Raw genomic sequence first — 22,263 nt, 5'->3', positions numbered from 1 at the left:
CATAGGACTTCTAGAAAAGGCCACTTCTCCAAGGTGTGGAAACGTAACCAACCTACCAGATAGATAGAAATAAAAAAGGAAGTGAGGCAAATGAGGCAACAGAAAACCATGTTCCAAATGAAGGAACAAGATAAAACCCTGGAGGTAGGCAATCTACCCTAGAAAGAGTTCAAGCTAATGATAGCTAATGATCAAAGAACTGGAGGGAAGAATGGATGCACAGAATGAGAAGTTAGAAGTTTTTAACAAAGAGTTAGAAAATATACAGAACAACCAAACAGAGATGAAGAATACAATAACTGAAATTTTAAAATGCATTAGCAGGAATTAACAATAGACCAAATGATACAGAAGAATGGATCAGTGAGATGGAAGACAGAGTAGTGGATATCACTAAAGATGAATAGAAAAAAAGAATGGAAAGAAATGAGGATGGTTTAAGAGACTTCTGGGACATCAAGGGTACTAACATTCACATTATAGGGGTCCCAGAAGAAGAGCGGAAGGGGCAGAGAACATATTTGAAGACATAATAGCTGAAAAATGCCCTAACTTGGGACAAGAAACAGACATCCAAGTCCAGGAAGCACAGAAAGTCCCAAATAGGATCAACCCAAAGAGGATCACACTAAGACACTTTGTAATTAAAATGAAAAGATAAAGAGAAAATATTAAAAGCAACAAGCTACATACAAGGGAACTCCCATAAGGCTATCAGCTGACTTTTCAGCAGAAACTCTGCAGGCCACAAGGGAGTGGCACAATATATTTAAAGTGATGAAATGGAAAAACCTACTACCAAGAATAACTGCCAAGGCTCTCAATTCAGATTTGATGGAGAAATCAAAAGTTTTACCCACAAGCAAAAGCTAAAAGAGTTCAGCACCACCAAACGAGCTTTATAAGAAATGTTAAAGAGACTTCTCTAAGCAAAAAAGGCCACAACTAGAAATATGAAGATTATGAAAGGAAAAAGCTCATTGGTAAAGACAAACATACAGTAAAGGTAGTAAATCAACCATGTACAAAGCTAGTAGGGTTAAAAGACAAAAGCAGTAAAATCATCTATATCCACATTATGCAGTTAAGGGATACACAAAACAAATAGATGTAAAATATGATGTCAAAAACAGTAATCATGAGGGGAGGAGAGTAAAAGTGTAGAGTTGTTAAAATGTGTTTGAAATTAAGAGAGCAGTAACTTAAAATAATCATCTATCTATCTATTTATAGATTGCTATATATAAACCTCATGGTAACCACAAACCAAAAATCTATTATACCTACACACACAAAAGAGAAAGGAATCCAAACTCTAAGTATAGTCATCAAATCTTAAGGTAAGAGAACAAAAGAAGAAGAAAGGAACAGAAAAGAACTACAAAAACATCCCCAAACCAATTTAAAAAATGGCAATAAGGATTTACATACATGTCAACAATTACTTTAAGTGTAAATGGACTAAATGCTCTAATCAAAAGACCTAGAGTGGGGACTTCCCTGGTGGCACAGTGGTAAGAATCTACCTTCCAATGCAGGGGACGCGGGTTCAATCCCTGGTCAGGGAACTAGATCCCACATGCATGCCACAACTAAGAGTTCGTATGCCACAACTAAGAGTTCGTATGCCACAACTAAGGAGCCCGTGAGCCGCAACTAAGGAGCACATGTGCCGCAACTAAGGAGCCTGCAAGCCACAACTAAGACCCGGTGCAACCAAAATAAATAAATTAAAAAAAAAAAAAAGACATAGAGTGGTTGAATGGATACAAAAACAAGACCTGTATATATGCTGCGCACAAGAGACTCACTTCAGATCTAAAGACACACACAGATTGAAAGTGAGGGCATGGAAAAAGGTATTCCATGCAAATGTAGATCAAAAGCAAGCCAGAGTTGCATTACTAGTATCAGATAAAATAGACTTTAAAACAAAGACTGTTACAACAGACAAAGGATTACATAATGATCAAGAGATCAATCCAAGAAGAAGATATAACAATTGTAAATATATATGCACCCAACATAGGACCACCTAAATACATAAAGCATACAGACATTAGGGAGAAACTGACAGTAAATAATAGTAGGGGACTTTTAATATCCCACTTACATCAATGGGCAGATCATCCAGACAGAAAATAAATATGGAAATACTGGCCTTAAATAACACATTAGACCAGATGGACTTAATAAACATAGAACATTCTATCCAAAAGCAACAGAATACATCTCCTTTTCAAATACACATGGAATATTCTCCAGGACCAATGACATGCTAGGCCACAAAACAAGCCTCTGTAAATTGAAGAATATTGATATCATATCAAGCATCTTTTCTGACCACAATGCTATGAGACTAGAAACTACAAGAAAAAAACTGCAAAAGCACAAACAGGTGGAGGCTAAACAATATGCTACTAAATGAACGGATCACTGAAAAAATCAAAGAAGAAATTAAAAAATACCTAGAGACAAATGAAAATGAAAACACAACAATCCAAAATCTATGGGATGCAACAAAAGCAGTTCTAAGAGGGAAGTTTACAGTATTACAAGACCAGAACCAGATGGGTTCACAGGAGAATTCCACCAGACATTTAGAGAAGAGTTAACATCTATCCTTCTTAAACTATTCCAAAAAATTGCAGAGGGAGGAACACTTCTGAACTCATTTTACAAGGCCAGCAGCACCCTGATACCAAAAGCAGACAAAGATATCACAAAAAAAGAAAATTACCGGCCAATATCACTGATGAACATAGATGCAAAAAACCTCAACAAAATATTCAATTCAAACTGAATTGAACAGTACATTAAATGGATCATATACCATGATCAAGTGGGATTTATCCCAGGGATTCAAGGATGTTTCAATGACAAAATTCAGCGTCCATTTATGATAAAAACTCTCAACAAAGTGGGTATAGGGGGATATACCTCAACATATTAAAGACTATATATAGTAAGCCCACAGCTAACAGTATACTCAACATACTCCACGATGAAAAGCTGAAGGCATTTCTTCTAAGCTCAGGAACAAGACAAGGATGCCCACGCTGATCACTTATTCAACATAGTACTGGAAGCCCTGGCCACAGTAATCAGAGGAGAAAAAGGAATAAAAGGAATCCAAATTGGAAAGAAGTAATTAAAACTGTCACTGTTTGCAGATGACATGATACTATACATAGAAAATCCTCAAGATGCCACCAAAATCTATTAGAATCTAATTAATATTAGAACTAATAAATTAATTCAGTAAATTTGCAGAGTACAAAATTAATATATAGAAATCTGTTGCATTTCTGTATATCAACAACAAATTATCAGAAAGAGAAATTACGAAAACAATCGCATTAACTAAACTTTTTCTCCCTAGTATAAACAGTTTGGTTGAGGTATTGATATCTTCCACATGTTCTAGAACATACCTTCATTTATTCCTTCACTAAGAAAGAGAACAATAAATAGCTTAAATGTTTAAATAAATAAACATTCACCCTGGAAATGGAGAAAACAAACTTTATTATGATGATTTGAGATTTTGTGCATGGTAAAGATATACACATGAATCTTGTTTCTCCTATGTTTCAAGACAGAATTAATTTAAAGATTTATTGTAGACTAAAGCATCCAAAATACTGCGGTACGTAGGTAGCTATGAACATACAAACACTTTGATGCACAGCGTTCATTCTTTTCTTCAAATAGGCAGTCAGCATTTTGATTCATAAGAGAACAAATGATGAGAATATATCAGTATCAATGTCAGAGAGCACAAGACTTAGTGTTCTATGCACAAAACATATGAAACAGACCTATAAAGGTGGAATGTACAAAATTTAAAAAGAAAAAAAAAAGCAAGTGAAAACCCCTCATACTCATACATAGGATTGAAAGGCTATAGAATTAAGAATGATATAAAGAATTCTAAGAATACACTCTGTTCATGACAGAACATTCCCATGTCATAAAGCAAAAACATTGAGTTTAAGGCTGTGTTGCTTTCAAAAGTTACTGGAAGTGCTGTACATTCATTGGAACAACATAGCCAATTTATTCATCTGTTTTAGAATATTAATAGCTTTCATACATTCTCCACAAACAGACCACACAATCACTGCCACACAATTCATCTTCAGAAAGTTTAAGATTAACATCATGATTTGTAGCTTACGGTCATTTAAAACAAAACAAAAAAATTATTTATTTATACCAAATTTTTGATGGGCACTTCGTTTCCTTTATGGCAATGCTAGATTCCTAGTTATCAAAAATATTAAAATAATTGTAAAGTTTAAAACCCTGCAACACTTACAGAATGCAACAGTATTACGACTTCTGATTTTAAGCAAAATTAGACAATGTTTGCAGCAAATAACTTCAATTTTATCCTACCTGGAAATGTCTTATTTTTAAATTATACTAAAAATGTTCCTCCTTTTTCAGAAGCTGGTGAATAGGGAGGATAAGATAGAGTCCAAATGTACATAAAGATTTTTCCCATCTGAAGTAATCTGCAGATTACCTGATGCTTATTTGCTATTTTCTCCAATTAACTCAATAGGTATTACCAAAGCATTTATGTGAACCCTTCAGTGTTAAGGATCCATAGACACTTGCTAGCGTACTGCTTTTCCAGTTAACTCCATTAGGACATACCCTGTATATTTAGTAGTAGAATCAAGTGTGTTCTAGTTGCATGGACCTGTTAGCATTTATTTGTTTCAAATCTAGTCAAAGAGTAAATTAAAAGAAGGAAACTTGGGGACTTTAGTTACTAGAGATTAAAGTTTGATCAAGATACTAAGAACCATTTTTTTAAAAATGGCTAACAGTCATAAAGGCTTTTTATTCATGTGTTTCTAGGTGGTGAAGTGACTCTCCACCCACCTCCCTGTGTCCAGCAGGGGAGGTCTGTGTCAGAGATACAGTTACTAATATCTATAAGCGGGGAGGGAATGCATGGTCACCTACCTTTACATTCTAACTGGCAACATTTTGCCATAAGTGCCCAGGGGAAATCTGAATGGGTAATTTTTCAGTGCTACTTATCGTGAATGTATGACAGGTTCTGTACACTTGACAAAGAGAAATCAAACAATAATGGTAGCCCAGAAAAAAAGTCACTTATTTTACTATCCTTCTCAGTTTACTAGAAACCATTTTTCAAAGAATGTGACAAAGTTTCATTTAAATCTTGTCTATTCGTATCTTAGCAGCAGCACTTTTCCCCCTAAAATATGCTTACTAATACAGTAAATGCACATATGTATCCAAATTTGAAATGTTATCTATACTTTAACATATATGATTACACATATTTTGGGGAAAATATAGTGTTTCCTGGAGTGCCCATAGCATGTGTTTTAGTAACAGACAGTGGAACAGGTCTGAATCAAAGTATCTCTTCTTTCATTCCAGTTTCATTCCAATGTTGACATGTAAAAAAATTAGCTTTGTATTCAATCTACTATCGAGATATCCAGTCTCATATGGTATGATGGCTGGTTAATTTCTAAATTCACAAGTATAATTTAAATGTGCAAAAAAACCTCTTTAAGTAAACTAGTCTTAAGATCAATGGCCTATGACAGAATCTACATAGGAAGCCATTTTTACTTGTGAAAATAAACTGAAATTCATTTAACCAATTTAAAAAGTTTCCTTTTAAACATTCCAGGAGTTATCAAGGGTCTAGCTTATCTTTTATGCAGAATGTTAATAAACGGTAAAATGAAATTCCCTCACTAGAGTGTAAGCTCCAAGGGGGCAGGGATTTTTGTCTGTTTTATCCATTACTTTATCCCCAGTGCCCAGAATAGCCTCTGGCACCCAGTAAGCGCTCATTAAATATGAATGTTTAAATTCAAAGACTTATTTCACTGACGTTAGGAAACAGTGTCTTAGTTTAACATTCTAAAAATGTTATTGATTTATATAACTTTATCACGGACAGTCTCAATTATTTTGAAAATTCTACCTAACTAAAAAAATACTAAACCTAAATGTAAATCTTCCTGAAAAAAATTTTTTTCAGAGGTTGATTTGGGCATAATAAATTTGATAGATAATTGGAAGATTTCCCTTCTAAATTTAAAAGTCCTGTATAAGAGAATGGCTGAATTATAAATTAGTAAGCAAGAAACATCACATTCATATAGTTATACATGTGGGAAATGTTATAGTACAGTTCTAAGGTGCTTTCAGTGAAAAAGGTCCCAAAGTCATTATTGAAAATGCCAAACATGACATCCTGTTTGGTAGAACTGAGGAGAAAATTAAACAGTGGAAATAGACCACATCTTATTTTACAGTATTAGATTGACGAAATTATTCTCAACATTTTTCAAAATGCATTTATACTTAAAGTTAAATGTAACTCAAGTTCAAGTTTTTTTTCTTTTGACCTGTTTTTTGTTTTGTTTTTGAAAGCACAGAAGGCCATTTTCTGACTTAAAAGTCAGCCGATAACAAGCATTCCTGGAAAATGGCAAAAATTAAATCTGCTTTAGGGCTTGCTCTACTAGGACGGCTTTAAACTGTGCAGTAAGGAATGTGCTGAAGATGCTTCTGTCTTTCAGAGTGCTGCCTATTTCAATACACCGAAGATTCAGCTATATATATCTATATATGATACATTCTACCCTACCCTAATCATGTATATATAGTCCTTTAATGCCTCTACTAGTCATTAGACAATGATAAATAACCATAACATGCCCTTACCTGTAATGCTTTTGAGATAACACAACTTTGGTAACACTTGTTTCTAAAAGGAAACCATTGATCAATCACATGCCTTTGGTTGACACCATCAGTCCTCCAAAGGGCTGCTTATGGCTCTCTGTCCTAGGATACTGGTGTCCTACTACATGTGCTGACATTTTGCAGGAGGTAAAGCTTTCGCATTCGTGAAGTGGAAGAGGAGAGACACATGTGAGAACGTGGCACAGAAAATGTGACTGACTTTTTCTTGATTACATTCCAGTGCATTAATCTGGAGTTAACGGGGCCGGTGTAATATGCTTTTCAAAGTATTAGGAATTTCAGGATTTCCTGAAAATGAACTTTGTTTTTTGATACAAGGTGAGCAGGAGAGAGATGAAAAGAACACATGAAGAAGATCTTCGCTCTAACTCAGAAAGGATGGGAAATTTGCATTGATTTTTTTAAGTGCTAAACTCAAGACGCTTGCTAATCCCAGCTGGGAGGATTTTGCAAGACAGTTTCCGTTTTTCCCAAAGCAATTTATATGTAGCTACTGATAACCAAAAAAATGTCACAAGGGTAATACCTACTGTAAAAGTGAGGTTAGAAGATCCCCTGGGTCTTGTGACCGAGGTTAAATAAAGTATATAACTATAACAGATTTTGTTTTTGTTTTGTTTTTGGAAGCTCTGCACAAAAGCTACCACTCACAGGATTAACAAATACCTTTACATATTCTAGTTGCTTTTTAATGCTTATTTGATTTGCAAAATTAGTTTAACTACATAAATCCCTGTCCTATAAGCCATAGTTCACAGGTGTAAAACTCTGAAGTTTTTATAGATTCAGTAGAAGAGATTTCTTTTTTTTTCAACCCTAAATGTGGATTATGGAAATCAGATATGCAGTTTTTAAGGAAATCGTTACATTCAGAAATAACCTTGGAAAGTTCACCGATGATTCCTTCTAGCATGAACAGTCTAGTATAATCTGGTCTTGCGTCGAGAAATCCATTCCAGTTTATAGTGTAAGATCTTTGTAAGGGGGTGTCCAGTTGCCCACTGTTACTGTAAGTACCGATACACCTTGAAACAGTGGTTTCCAGAGTCTGCAACCACCACGTGGCCGTCTGAAGTTAGGGCCAGGCCTTGGGGGCCATAGAGTGGGTCAGCAGATGTGTTAATGTAGGACAAAAACGATCCACTTCCATCAAAAACCTGTAAATATAAAGTCAGAGTGTAATAGGAAAAGTTACAGTAGTACGATGAAATAGGGGTTAGACAACCCTTGATGTTAATGTTTTTGATACAGAAACACGTGTGCAACCCCCCAGGTTTGTTCAGGTCACTATCACAGAAAACCCCTCCCTCCACTTACCTTGCTCTCCCTCCCCTCACTCTCTATGCCCCACAGTCACTGACAAGGAATGTGCCATTGGCCATAGGATCTCACTTATACTCTTACAGTGGTCACATGTGAGGGGAATGGCCCTGGGTGCTGCCTGAAGAATAAATCATCCTTATTTCTCACTCTAAGCTTTCACTTTTTCCCTTTCCAGCCTCACATCCTTCTTTTATTCCCAATCATAAGAGAGAAAAATCAGCAACTAGACCACAGAAGAATGTCCTGAGTCACAATGTGCAACGAGAAAATAGAAATTACTTTTTTCCTTTTCAGAAAAGAGTAAGTTATACGAAGTCAATGGTTCAACATGCACATTTAGATAGAAAGTGGTCTTTTTTGGTCTGTAAGCTTCTGCTATGAGGAAATAAGAGGAACACTCCTCCTTCCCAGGCCCAGGCTGGTTTCTTTCAACCATTCTGGGTGGCCCGTAGGGTGTTTCAAAAGGCAGGTGTGATGAGGGCCACAATATAAACAGCTTAGCATCTGTGGTCCTATACAGAACTGCTCTGTGAACTTCGTTCCCTGTCTGCTTCCGGCTTCCCATCAGATATAGACGCCTCTTTAAAATGTAGGAGGTCCACTGGGATAATTAAGCAAGATAAATATACTAGAGAAATTAAAGCATACAGTATTACATTTAAAGTCTCAACCCTTTTCCTGAGAAGTGGATACCTATATCAGATTCAACTGCTCAGCTGCTGTCCTCACAGTAACATCAGAATGCTCCTAGATTTACCCAGAGCACCCTGTGGTCCCAGGTGCACTGCACAGACCCACACAGGCGAGGATGAATTGCCCTGTCTGTAAATGCATGTTTAGATCCATGCAGGTGACTACACAAGAGACATGGGAGAAAAGAAAAGTGTTTCTTCAGTGAGGACTGAAAAGCTTTGCTCTTAATTTAGAGGAAAATCAAAATTTTGTGTCACGGTCCCCTCTGGTAGTCTGACAAAGACTATAGAGCCCATCTCAAAATAGTGTTTTAATGGGTTTTTTCCAGAATGTAACCAGTTTTATTATTATTTATATCCAATCAAAATGCCAAATGCCATTCAAGATACCATTATTCCTAAAGCATGGAAACATATTTGAATTAATTATTGTTACTCTCTTTTTTGGTTCACTTTTTATTTTGAAATAGTTATAGATTCATAAGAAAGTTGCAAAGATAGTACAGAGAGATTCTGCGTACCCTTCATCCAGTTCCTCCCAATGGTTACATCTTCTATACCTGTAGTACAATATTAAACCCAGCAAACTGACATTGGAATGTGTGTGTATAGTTGTACATTTTATCACAAGTATAGATTAATGTAGCCACTGCAACCAACATACAGAACTATTCCATCATCACAAAGATCTGCCTCATGCTGCCTCTTTATAGTCACACCCACTCCCCTTCTCCCACCATCTCTAACTCTTGCCAACCACTATGTTTTCCTTCTCTATAATTTTGTCATTTTTAGAATGTTACCTAAATGGAATCATACAGCATGTGATCTTTTGAAAGTGGCTTTTTTTCACTCAACATGATGCCCTTGACATGCATCTAAGTTGTTGAGGGTATCATCACTCTGTTCCTTTTTACTGCTGAGTATTATTCCATAGTGTGGATATACCAGTTTGTTTAGCCATTAACCTACTGAAAGACATCTTGGTTATTTTCAGTTTTTGGCTATAACAAATAAAGTTTCTATGAACAACAATGTAGAGGTTTTTCTGTGGACATAAGTTCTCATTTCTCTGGGATAAATACCCAGGAGTGCAATTACTGAGTTATATGGTAAGTGTATGCTTAATTTTTTAAGAACCTGGCAAACTATTTTCAAGGCTGACTGTCATTTTACATTCACACTAGCAATGTATGAGAAATCTAGTTTTTCTGCATGCTCACCAGCATTTGGTATTATCAACATTTTTAATTTTAGCTATTCTAATAAGTGTGTAGTAATATCTCATCATGGTCTTAATCTGCACTTCCCTAATGTCTAGTGATATAGAACATCTTTTCATGTTTATAACCTCTTCAGTGAAACTTCTCTTCATGTCTTTTGCCCATTTTCTAATTGGACTGTTTGGTTCTTTTATGTTGAATTCTGAAAATCATTATATATTCCAGGAATAAGTCCTCTGTCAGATAGTGTGGTTTATAAATATTTTCTACCAGTTTGTTGCTTATCTTTTTATCCTCTTAACAGAGTCTTTCATTGAACAAAAGTTTTTAATTTTGATAAAGTCCAGTTTATTGATTTTGTTTTTTTATGGATCATACTCTCAGTATTATGTCTAAATATTCTTTAGCAAGCCATATGTCCCAAAGATTTTCTCTTAGAATCTTCTAAAAGTTTTATAGTTTTACACTTTTCATTTAAATCTATAATCTTTTTTGAGTTAACTTTTACATAAGATGAGGTTCATTTTCTTTCCTTTATGGAGATCTTAATTGTTCTAGCACCTTTTGTTGAAAAGGTTACCATTCCTCCATTAAATTGCTTTTGTACCTTTGTCAAAAAGTCAGTTGGCTGCACACATGTGGGTCTATTTCTGGATTCTCTATGCTGTTCCCTTGACCTATGTGCCTATCCCTCCGTTAATACCACCCAGTCTTGATTACTGCTGCTATAGAGTAGCTATATAACAAGTCATGAACTCAGGTAGAGGGATTCTTCTCTCCTTTTTCAAAATTGTTTTAGCTATTCTAGTCCCTTTACTTTTCCACATACATTTTAAAATAATCTTGTGTATATCTACAAGAATTCCTGCTGGGATTTTGCGTTAAACCTGTATGTCAATTTGGGGAGAACAGACTTTTTTCTTGAGTCTTGCAATCCATGAACACAGTATGTCTCTCCACTTATTGAGATCTTCTTTTCTTTTTTTCATTAGCATGTGAGCTTTCAGATACACACACTAGACATGCTTTGTTATTATATCTAGATATTTCCAGGTTTTCAGCAATTTTAAGTGGTACTGTATTTAAAATTTTGGTTTCCATGTGTTCGTTGCTACTATATAGAAATACAATTGAGTTTTGTATGCTGATCTTGTATCCTATGACCCTGCTGAACTCTCTTATTAGTTCTAAGAACTGTTTTGTAGATTCCTTGATATTTTTTTATGTAAACAGTCATGCTCTCTCCAAATAGGGAGAGTTTCTTTCTTTCTTTCTAATTTGTAATCTTATTATTTCCCTTTCTTTCCTTATTGTATTGGTTGGAACTTCCAGCACTAATGTTGATTAAGAATGGTGAGAGCAAACATCCTTGCCTTGCTCCTGATCTTAGAGGAAAAGTTTTCATTCTTTCACCATTAAGTATGGTGTTAGCAGTAGGTTTTCATAGACATTCTTTATCAAATTGAGAAAGTTCCTGTATATTCCTAGTTTTCTGAGATTTTAAAATCACGAATAGGTATTGAATCTTATCAAATGGTTTTTTCTGCATAAATTGATATGATCATATTATTTTTATTCCTTGGCCTTTTAACGGGGTGGCTTACATTGATTTTTTTTTTTAATTCTTCCTTTATTACATTGATTTTTAAATACTGAATCAGCCTTGCGTTCTTGGAAAAAACCCCACTTGGCCGTGGAAAGATTTTCACATATTGTTGAATTCTGTTTCCTAACATTTTAAGGAATATTAAAATATTCCTCATCTACATTCATGAGGAATATGGTCTGTACGTTTCTTTTTTGTACTGTCTTAGTCTGATTTTGGTATCATGGTATCAGAAGCTGAGTTGGAAAGTGAATTGTAAAGTGTTCCCCTGTCTTCTATTTTCTAGAAGAAACTGAACTGGTGCTAACTCTTCTTTAAATATTTGGTAGAATTCTCCAGTGAAACTTTCTGAGTCTGGAGATTTCCTTTGGGGGAGTTTTAAAATTATGAACTAAATTTCCTTAATAGCTGTAGAGCTATTCAAATTATTTACTTTATATTGGGTGAGTTGAGGAGTTTGTACTTTTTGAGAAATTGGTCCATTTCATCTAAGTTGCCAAATTGATGCGTGTAGAGTTGTTCACAGAATTCCTTACTATTTTTTTGATGTCTGCAGGGTCTGTAGTGATACTAGCATTTTCTGTCTTTTTTTCTTTGTCGGTCTTGCTAGAGGTTTGTTAGCTTTACTGATCTTTTCAAAGAATAACTGTTTCATTGATTTCCTCTTGAATGCAAATGATTTCTGATACTACCTTCACTATTTCCTTCCTTCAGCTTGCTTTCAGTTTTTGCTCTTCTTCTTCTAGCTTCTTGAGGTGGGAGCTTGGGTTCTTGATTAGAGACATATTTTCTTTTCTAATGTAAGCATTTAGTGTTATTAGTTTCCCTTGCAGGTAGAATGGTGGTTACCAGAGGGTAGGGATAGGGGAGAAATTGGTCAAAGTGCACAAACTTCCAGTTAGAAGATGAATACGTCCTGGGGATCTAATGCGCAGGGTGCTGATTACAGTGATAATACTGTGTTATGTACTGGAAAGTTGCTAAGAGAGTACATCTAAGTGTTCTTACCACAAAAAAAGAAATGGTAATTATGTGATGTGATTTTGAAATATATAAGTGTATCAAATCAACATGCTGTATACCTTAAACTTATACAATGTTCTATGTCAATTACATCTCAATAGAGCTGGGGGAAAAGAATTCCCTCTTGGCAATGTTTTAGCTGCATTCCACAAACTCTGATATGCAATATTTGCATTTTCATTCAGTCCAATATATTTTTAAATTTTCCTTGAGACCTCCTCTTTGACTCATGGGTTATTTAGCAAAATAATGTTTTTAAATGCATAAGACAAAATACATGGGATTATAAAGGAAAACAATTATATTAAAATAGAGTTATCAAAGTGCTACAGAACTGTGATATAGTAATATGTGTGCTTTTTAAATTAACACATTAAATAACAAGGAACAACGATAGGTCTAATGATGACTGTAATTTTTAAGTAGTGATCAGTATAAATGATAATTTGAGATGTCTACAATTGTAATACGAAAATTTCTGTAATTTCTCTTGGTGACAAAGTTATAGGTATTACTATAAGTACTGTGATTATTGCCTATATTCATAATTAAAGGAAATTATAATTTTCAGTTAGAAGTTAGTAAAAATAATGATGTAATATTTTTGTTCAGTGGATCGCTTAAATTCTAGCTACAGACGCTTTTGGGGTGTGTGGGATACACACTAAAAATCCCTGATTTAGAGGGTTTCACTCCGGTAATATGTTGACTTTTTTCTACTCCACCTTCTCTAGTTTGATTATTTACAGTCTAATTACCTAACCAATGAACAAATGGAAAACATTCCAGTCTGGGGTACAGATGATTCTCCACTTTCAACAAACACCAATCACTCTAAACAAATAAATCCGTATTTTAATCTACCTGGATCCTGCTGTTTCCCCAGTCTGCTACAATGATGTTTCCATTTGAATCCACTGCTACACCCGTTGGAGCATTAAACTGCCCATTTCCTTCTCCATTTGAGCCAAACTTCAACATGAATTCTCCTTCCTGATTAAACACCTGCATGAAATATTTTAAGATTATTTTATTTTAAATTAAAATAGTTAAGCAAACATTATGGCTTTTAAAAATATCTGAGCAGGTTATTTAAGACATTCTTAAAAAAGAGGGGGAAGTCTACAAGCTAGAGACCTCCATTCACTTGTGGTTCCCCAATTTACTGTCTAAATCTGATTTAGCATTTGTTAACCACTTCTTTTTCTAGCTTATATCTGGTTATATTGCTATGTGAAAAGACTTTTGTTATAAATTATAAAATATATACAAACATAAGCTAATACGAGTAAGTAGAGCTGTAATTTCCAACATTATTCTTTCTGCGTTTAAATTAACAGCTAATTTCAAGAACAGGCATTGTACTTCTAACAGGATGGATGATCACTCAAAGTTGAATCAGAAAGTAAGAGCTTTTTGTTAAGCCAGATACTCAGGATTTACTACCATTCTACTAAGTCAACAGAACAAGAAAGGGTGGTAGGCTGGACCACGCATTTATAATAAGGAAAATTCATCGAGTGAGTGAGTGCGTGTGTGCGTGTATGTGTGTGTGATGGCAGCAGGTGAGGAATAAGTAAAGGGCTTTTTAAAATAGATTTTCTCAGAATATATTTTAGTTAGAATAGAGAGTTTATACGACCCAAAGGCTTTGATGAATAGAGCCCATGAGAGAGGGAGGCTGACAGAAGTTGGGGCTAAACAGAACTCTTAAGAACTCTCAAATTCTCTAATATCTGATACGGTCAAGCACTGGGCTGTTGTAGTTAATTAAATATTCTTATTAATAGAGTGTTACTGTATATGTATCAACTGCAGATTACTCAGATTACTAACCTTGAGAGAATTAAAATTTTAATATGTGTTTAATGATAAGACTATAGTAAGTATGATTTTATCTCGATGATTCTGGTGATACTTTGAAACGTCAGGAATTATTTTAAGCTTCCATTATCATGCAACACGTGTAGAAGTACTCATTAACGAATCAGAAAGTGTTACATACAAGGCGCCCACGAGGATAAGGTTCCTAAAATATGGACCTGAGAGAGGTCACTATATCTGAGCACAGATCTAATCTGAAGACGATCTCAGGACCTTTTAGAGATTCTCCTATTGCCATCTCTGTGGTTATAAAAGATTAAAATGATGCTATTTCTTTTAGCTTTTTTTTGTCTTTTTGTTTTTTTGTTTTTGGGGTTTTTTCCACCGCACCACACAGCATGCGGGATCTTAGTTTCCTGACCAGGGATCGAACCCACATGCCCTGCAGCAGAAGCGTGGAGTCTTAACCACTGGACCACCAGGGAAGTCCCTCTTTTAGTTTCTTATGATGGGAAAGTGAGACACTTCCATCTCTAAAGCCTAAACTTTCTTTAAGGTAAAAAAAAGTCATGACCACTTCCTGAATTAATTACATACTTGCCAAGTAAGTAAGCTACCTCTTTGATTCTTTGGAAAGGACAGAGACAGGAGCCAGCTTTTCCTAAGATATCATTTAAAATCTTTCCTGACTCTTTTTATCTCCTTCACATAAACATTCTAGTTTTAAAGACCAAAAGGAGTGTTTATATGCCGGCGAGGACACGACCCATTATTCTCTGATCTTTCCCTTATTAAGTTGTATGGGGGAGGGATAAATTAGGAGTTTGGAATTAATATGTACACACTACTGTAAACAAAATAGACAATCGACAAGGACCTACTCTATAGCACAGGGAACTCTACTAAATATTCTGTAATAACCTAAGTGGGAAAAGAATCTGAAAAAGAATAGATATATATATATACATACATGTATAACCAAATCAGTTTGTTGTATACCTGAAAACACAACGTTGTAAATCAACTGTACTCCAATACAAAATAAATATGAAAAAAGAAGTTGTACAAATAATTTTTTTGTTTGTGTTTATCTTTCTGAGTTAGTATGTTTTCCTTGGCGTAGTTCAAACAGCTTACGTGCTTCTGCTCCATTTTGAAATAATGGAGAAGGCCAAATTTAGTCTTAACTGTTTTGCAATGAGAAAAAGGTATAAAGTGAAGGTAGCTAAAGAACTAACTAGCCCACTCATTAGCCCTGACCTATAGGTCTGGTTTTTACATTTACCAACAGGGAAGTGACTTGAATACTAGAACTCTTGTTAACTGCCCTGTGTTATATAGGAAACAAAAGCCCAACTATTCCATAAAAGCTATATGGCAACAACTGTCAAAGAAAAGAGAAAAAACAAAATGACTGGTTTTTTTTCCCTCTAAATAAGAGGAAAATTGAGTTTAAATAACTAAATTACCTCTACACTACTGAAAACTTAAAGTGTTTTCATAATCTTAATAATGATGTCACATATTTTCTATTTTTCCCATCTAAAAATGTCATTCCATTATTTATAAATTATTCAGATGAAAACATATTAAGAGGCAGAAGTATGAGCTGAAATCTTTTATAGCTTTGCTTTTTGATAACAAATTTTTATAGCACGTTTTTATAAGTCAGACGATAATCCTTTTCTGATTTCAAAATTCTGCTCACCTCAATACCACCTCCACTTGGAAGTCTTCCCTGACGATCTTAGCAACGGACATGTATTTTCTTCTGGATATCTACAGAACTTTATATGTACCTATTTTTTAAAAGTCATTCATTGCTCCTGCCTTGCAGTCTGGTCACTCACATATGTTTTATTTCCTCCTCCAGCACCCGTCAGGGCTGGTAAACAGGAGCCCTCCCACTTACCAACACTAGTTGGTTCAGAGAGCTGCCTGGGGCGTGGGGACGGGGAAGGCTCGGAGGCCACAGGTGTGCTTAGTAGAAAAGAGCAACCTGATTAACGTCACTGTCTTCTAGTGGGGGTGGGCAGCACCTATGCCAGGCTTTGCTGGCCTTTGACACTGTTAAGATCTATATGCATTTTCTTCTCGTTGAATGCGCTACAGTTAAATGAAGGATTCCTCTATAAAGAGAGTGAAGGGCAGGAAGCGTAATAATAGTCAAGTTATCCTTTTATAGTTATGCTCATCACACAGGACTGTTACAGCCCCCTGGGAGGACCCTCACAAGCCCAGGCCCTGCTGCCTCTTTGCTCTCTGTTTCTCTCCTCCTCCAAAGATTTTCCCACTGTCCTCTCCCTTTTGCCAAGGCTGGGCATTGAGGGAAGTGGGGGAGATGGGGATGGAGCCCCACCACTATGGTAGCAACTCTGGAGAGACTACACAGCAGGAAGCAGCCTTACAAGTAAGCAGCAGCGGGCACCATTTCCCCTCATCCTGCCCCGTCACCATGGCCCACTGTGCTCTCCTCTTTGCACAGGGACTTGACACCCATCTCAAAAGCTCAAGGCCTTTCCATTTACTCAGGTTAAAAGTACCTTCTTCCAGGAAGAGCTGGGGAAACGAAGCAGTGAAGAGAGAGTACCTTAGGGCGTTAAAATCCTATCCCCATCTAGCTATTCTAGCTGTCAACAATGGCAAATTGTTTTTAGAGTTTGGTTGCTCAATGGTTGTCTCTAAGTGCAAACTTTAGTCACTGGCCTACCACCTCTGCTGTTTTCTTATCCTCCCTCACATTTGAAATGCCTCACTTTAAAAAATTTAAATGAATTTCCTTACAAGGAAAGCTTTATATCACTTCTATAAGTGCAAACCAGTATGACTTGATGTAAACAGAAGGTAACTCTAAAAATATATACACAACTCTTAAAAGAAAAATGTCTTCCAGTGCACTGCCCAGGACCACCTGGCCTCCCCTTCAATGGGACACACATCACACTTTGAGAAGCTTGGTCTAGAATGTTATTAAACATTTTCTCTTTTCAGTAAGTGAGACATTGGTTTTCAATCACTTTAGTATTTCCTGGTTTGCTCATAATAAAGGTCAAATCTCTCTTCTCTCCTCTACCTAGTAAGAAAGATGTACTACTCGATTTGGGAGAGGGGGTGAGAGTTGTTTTCTCAGGAACACCAAGCGTGTGAAAGGATTCTAAGATGTATGAAATACACTACATGAATGCATGCCAGGGCTATTTCCCTCCCCACATCTGTGGCTGTAGCAGAGTCCTGATATCTAATTTTGTTTGAAAGGTCTTATAATGCAGAAAATTGAAAAAAGTGATCCATTTTAATTTACTGAATAGCCACGAAACGTTAAGCTTCAGAAAGTTCTGCCTCTCTAAGTTCAAGCAATTGCTTTTTTGAATTTCATTTTCAAGTTATCTCCATTTACACCAGTTTCAAATTAAGAAACTTATTGCCACCATATTTTGTTCACTTTTCTGACTCGCCAAAGTCTGTATGTCCAAATTAAAACCCGCATCTTTAAGGAGAAACAAAAATCTACTCTTTTCGGCTACCTCCCCTAGGTTCTGTGTGTATATATGAGTGTTATGTTTTCTCCCAGACTGAGTCCTCAATAAAAGCAGTTAAAAGTTAACAACAATTGATGTGTTTATGGTACCTTGACAGAATGATTATGGAAATCTGTAACAATAATCTCATTATTGCTATTTACAGCTGCGAAATGGGGACCTGAAATAAAGATAGGAAAAAATATGTGATGACCATAACAACTAAAATGATTACAACAACACAGTAGTTACGAAACTTCATATATTAACTTAGTTATTTAAGAAAGAACAAAGAATCGTAAACTCAGTCCTTGAAAGGTCATTCAGCCTGACCTCTGGCTCCAGATAACATGAATTCGATAGCATTCTACACTTGTGACTGTCTACTCTGCCTTCTTCCAGATCAAGCTAAGAGTTCCAGCAGCCCTCATGAAGTGGAATGAACAATAAGCAACAGGATTCATTCTCCGCACCACCATCTGAAAGTCACATCTGCCAGCTTCCCTGATAGTCACATAGGACCCTCAGCTCTCACTGAGGAGAGACATGGTAACTCTTAGCACCAATATGTAACATTTTTTTCAAGTAGAGCAGAAACCCACACTTTATAATTTTGGGTGACATTCAGAACCTGGCAGAACTGGAGACAAAGCATAAAAGAAAGGTTATGCAAATTAACGTGAATTGCCAAAAGCATCCTTTCCAAAAGAAAATTAATCAACTGTTTTCAGCCTCTTCTTGCAGATGTAAAAAAGGAAGTGATTGCAAAGTGGCACACCAGAAAAAGAAGGAAAAGAGACCGCCCTTCCTGTGCTTAGCAAATATTCTAAACTCCTGCTCTCTTATAATCACCTAGACAGGTGAAAAGTACTCTCATTCAGAAGCTCTTTAAATAAAGCTAGGTGGAACCAGGAGGTTCTCCATGGTTCCTCAAAGATTTTTATTTAAAAAATATTTTATTAAAGCTTATATTTTATTTAATGTTAATATTCGAAAGTTAGACTTCTGAGTTGTAAACTGCCACCAATAAAAGCCACACATGGGCTGCAGTTGAACTTACTGTGGGCGGAGTCATTGAGCAGCATCTAACCACGCTTTCGCTTAGTTTCCATCCCCAGTATCTTTCCCAAAGCCAGCAAAAACTCTGGGGATGAGGCGTCTTCAACATGCTCCAACATCATGCAAATGTGAGCAGAAGAGGCATAGAAAAGGGGGTTTACATATTACCATCGAGTGTACCTGCAAACTGCCTGTCCCCATTTCCTCGGCTACCAAACCTGGTGACTATTTTCCCGTTTGGCTGGAAGATAAACACGCAGCACGCCTTGTTATCCACCACGATGATGTGCCCATTGCGGTCCACAGAAACTCCTTTGGGCCCCATCAACTTTCCTGATCCGATTTTTGTCTGTTAGAAACAAGTGCAGAAATGAAGTTGAAAGCACTACAGAACATGAAGACAGACACTGGTGTCGGCAAACATTTACTTGACTGTTCAAACAGAGGTGCACAGGGCCACAATGAGTGTCTGTCTTGGAAAACTGTCTTTGTCACATCCATTATCTGTTACCGATATTTATAGGAAATCATTTTTTTAAGGAATCACTACCAAAAATGTTCTAGAATCTCCTTAACTAGGGCCACAGTTCCCTTGTAAAGAGGCAGTGTGGTATAGCAAGAGATCACCGGGTGAGGAGTAGGAAGACGTCCCACACCTGTCACTTGCTTCAGACACACCTGATATATAGCACAAATGGATTTAATTTCCTTAAGATTCAGATTCCTTATATATTAAAAATGTCAAAAAATGACTTCAGTCACTTCCATTGATATTTCTGGAATATGTATTAAGTAAAATAAAGTAGGTAAAGTGTTTAGTGTAGAGCATAGCACATGTTAAGCAGTCATTAAAGGGAAGGAGTCACTGTCATTATTATATGGCGTAATTAATATCGAAATTGCGAGGCATCTGCCATTGAACTTTACTACAATTAAGTTCCACACGGGTGGGAATCATGCCTGTTTTATCCAGCACTGTGTACTCAGAGCCTAGCACACTTCTTGGTGCCTAACAGGTACTCAACAAATATTTGTTCAATATATTAACTTCCAAAGTCTAGCATTGTTACAGGGTAATAATGATGATTGGTTCCAGTTTTCACAGTATTTTAAAATGACAGAAAAGCATTAGATTTCTATTAAACATATACCATATGCATTTAAAATCTTACTCATTTTTCTGACTAGACTATAGTTTGTATATAAATGTCTGTTTGTTGCAAGATACATGTCTTATACCTTTACTTTTCTACCTCCATTTTCTAGAGTATTTATAAAGTAGTACTTTACTCATTCACCCATTTATTCACTAATTCTACAAACACTGATAGAGCACCCACTACATGGCACCTGGTAGACAAAGATGAGTTAGACACAGCGCCTACCCTCTACAACATCTCAGTTGCACTGTCTACCGTGACGTTTTTAAAGTGACTGGTGTCAAATGTTCAATTTGGTAGATTTGGGAGAATTCAGTAGGCTATCTCAGAAGCCATGTGGAACAACGACCTGATGAGACAGGTCAAGGAAGGAGAAGGAGCAACCAAGGCGAGGGAGCGGTGGGCAAGAGGGACTGGGAGGTGGCAGGGACGGCAAGAACCGCGGTCCTCCCCGGCACCAGGATGGAAAAGGTCAGGGCGAAGCAGATCTCTCTGTGCTTTTATGAAGGACCTTCAGATATGTTACTGAACAAAGCAAGGTACAGAACAGTGTGTAGTCTGAGCCCATCTGTATTAAAGATGTGTTTGTATGTATACATATTCCTGGAAGAGAAAGTAAGAAACCAAATAGTGTTTCTATCTCCCAAAGTGATATTAGTGATGATAGGAAAAACTCTTATTTTATACTTCTCTGTAGGCCTATTTGAAAAATCTATTTGCATTGTTACTTTTTAACTTAAAAATTTAAACCCTAAAAAAAATTACATTCTCAAAGGTTCTGTTTTAGTCCCCTTATTTTCCCTCTCTCTGTTAATGCTGTCTGATAGGAATGTAATATAAGCTACATATGTAACTTAAAGTTTGCTAGTAGCCACATCAAAAAGAGAAAAAGAAACAGGGAAAATTCATTTTAGTTATATATTTATTTAACCCAATATAACCAAAAGGTACCATTTCAATATGTAGTCAGTATAAAAATTATTAATGAGCTATTTTACATTCTTTTTGGGGGACTAAGTCTTTGAAATCCAGTGTGTATTTTACACTCATGGCACATCTCAATTCAGACCAGCCCCCTTTCAAGAACTCAGTATCCACATGTGGCTTGTGGCTACCATATTGGACAGTGCAACTCTACACACTTCTAAAATCTCATTTATGCTATGGCATCAACTTTCACCTCCATGTGTAAGAGTCTCAAATCCATATCTTTAGTCATGGCCTATTTTACAGGTTATCACCTCAAACTCAACCAATGTCAAACCAAAAAACCAAAAAAAAAAAGATAAAAAAGAAACTCCAAACTAGCACCTCCTGATTTCCTAATTACTTTTATGACACCACAGTTAGTCCAGTCGACCAGGATCAAAATTTCAGAGCAAGATTCATCCTTTCTTTCACCAGTTTGAACCTCAGTTTCCTCATCTATAAACTGGCAGCTATGCTATTTACCTCCTGGGTCGTGCAGATTCTGAAGGATAAAGGAGACGGTCAAGCACGATCTCCTTCTCTCCCACCCTATCCAGCTGACATTATACTTGACTGGCAGGATTATCTTCTTTCCCCCAAACACATGAAGATACGTGCAGAGAGAGTATGGGGAGAGGGAGGGGGACCTTTCCACAGTGGAGGTTCAGACTTTGTAGGATCTTGTAAGTTTATAAATGACTGAGATTCAGATTTGATCTCTTTAGAATAAAGAGGTACATTTACTTAGGAAGGAAACACTGGCATTCTTGCAAGGGAATCTGTTGGTTAATTTAATTCTGATTTTGCGATCTAGCCCAAAGATCAGAGACTATAACATAATAGCTTGCAAAAAATATTATATACTTTCTTTCATGTCAGATGGTAGATATGTCAGTAGAGATCAAAAGGAAGAGAGGAAGCTCTTGAGTATTAACAAGAATATTATCACTACCTAATATTATGAACAGTGTTTGTTACTTAGAATGACTCAGCCATGTAATACCAAGTGGATGATAACTATGTAGCATAAAAACAGAAAATAAGGGGCCAGTGTCATTCTACTATATAATGAGAACTAGTGCATGTCTAAAA

General features: G+C 36.2%; 1 protein-coding gene across 11 annotated transcripts in view; it reads right to left on the bottom strand.

Annotated features, from left to right (window-relative positions):
* Positions 1-3,511: 3,511 nt before the first annotated feature.
* The window catches only part of TRIM2 (tripartite motif containing 2), a 120,166-nt gene continuing 101,414 nt past the window's right edge, over positions 3,512-22,263 (bottom strand). For 9 of the 11 annotated variants that reach the window (XM_007189427.2, XM_028168289.2, XM_007189428.2 and 6 more), the window contains 4 exons: positions 19,211-19,391; positions 18,094-18,164; positions 13,506-13,646; positions 3,512-7,931 (listed from right to left, as the gene is read on the bottom strand). In XM_007189427.2, coding sequence (XP_007189489.1) covers positions 7,779-7,931; positions 13,506-13,646; positions 18,094-18,164; positions 19,211-19,391 — 546 coding nt within the window. In that variant the 3' untranslated portion in view covers positions 3,512-7,778. The remainder of the gene's footprint in view (positions 7,932-13,505; positions 13,647-18,093; positions 18,165-19,210; positions 19,392-22,263) is intronic. The other 2 variants (XM_007189426.2, XM_007189429.2) reach the window with 2 other exon arrangements.

The sequence above is a fragment of the Balaenoptera acutorostrata genome, chromosome 5 (assembly GCF_949987535.1).
Source record: "Balaenoptera acutorostrata chromosome 5, mBalAcu1.1, whole genome shotgun sequence".
Taxonomy (NCBI): Eukaryota; Metazoa; Chordata; class Mammalia; order Artiodactyla; family Balaenopteridae; genus Balaenoptera; species Balaenoptera acutorostrata.
This window is presented reverse-complemented; position numbering and strand designations above follow the sequence as displayed.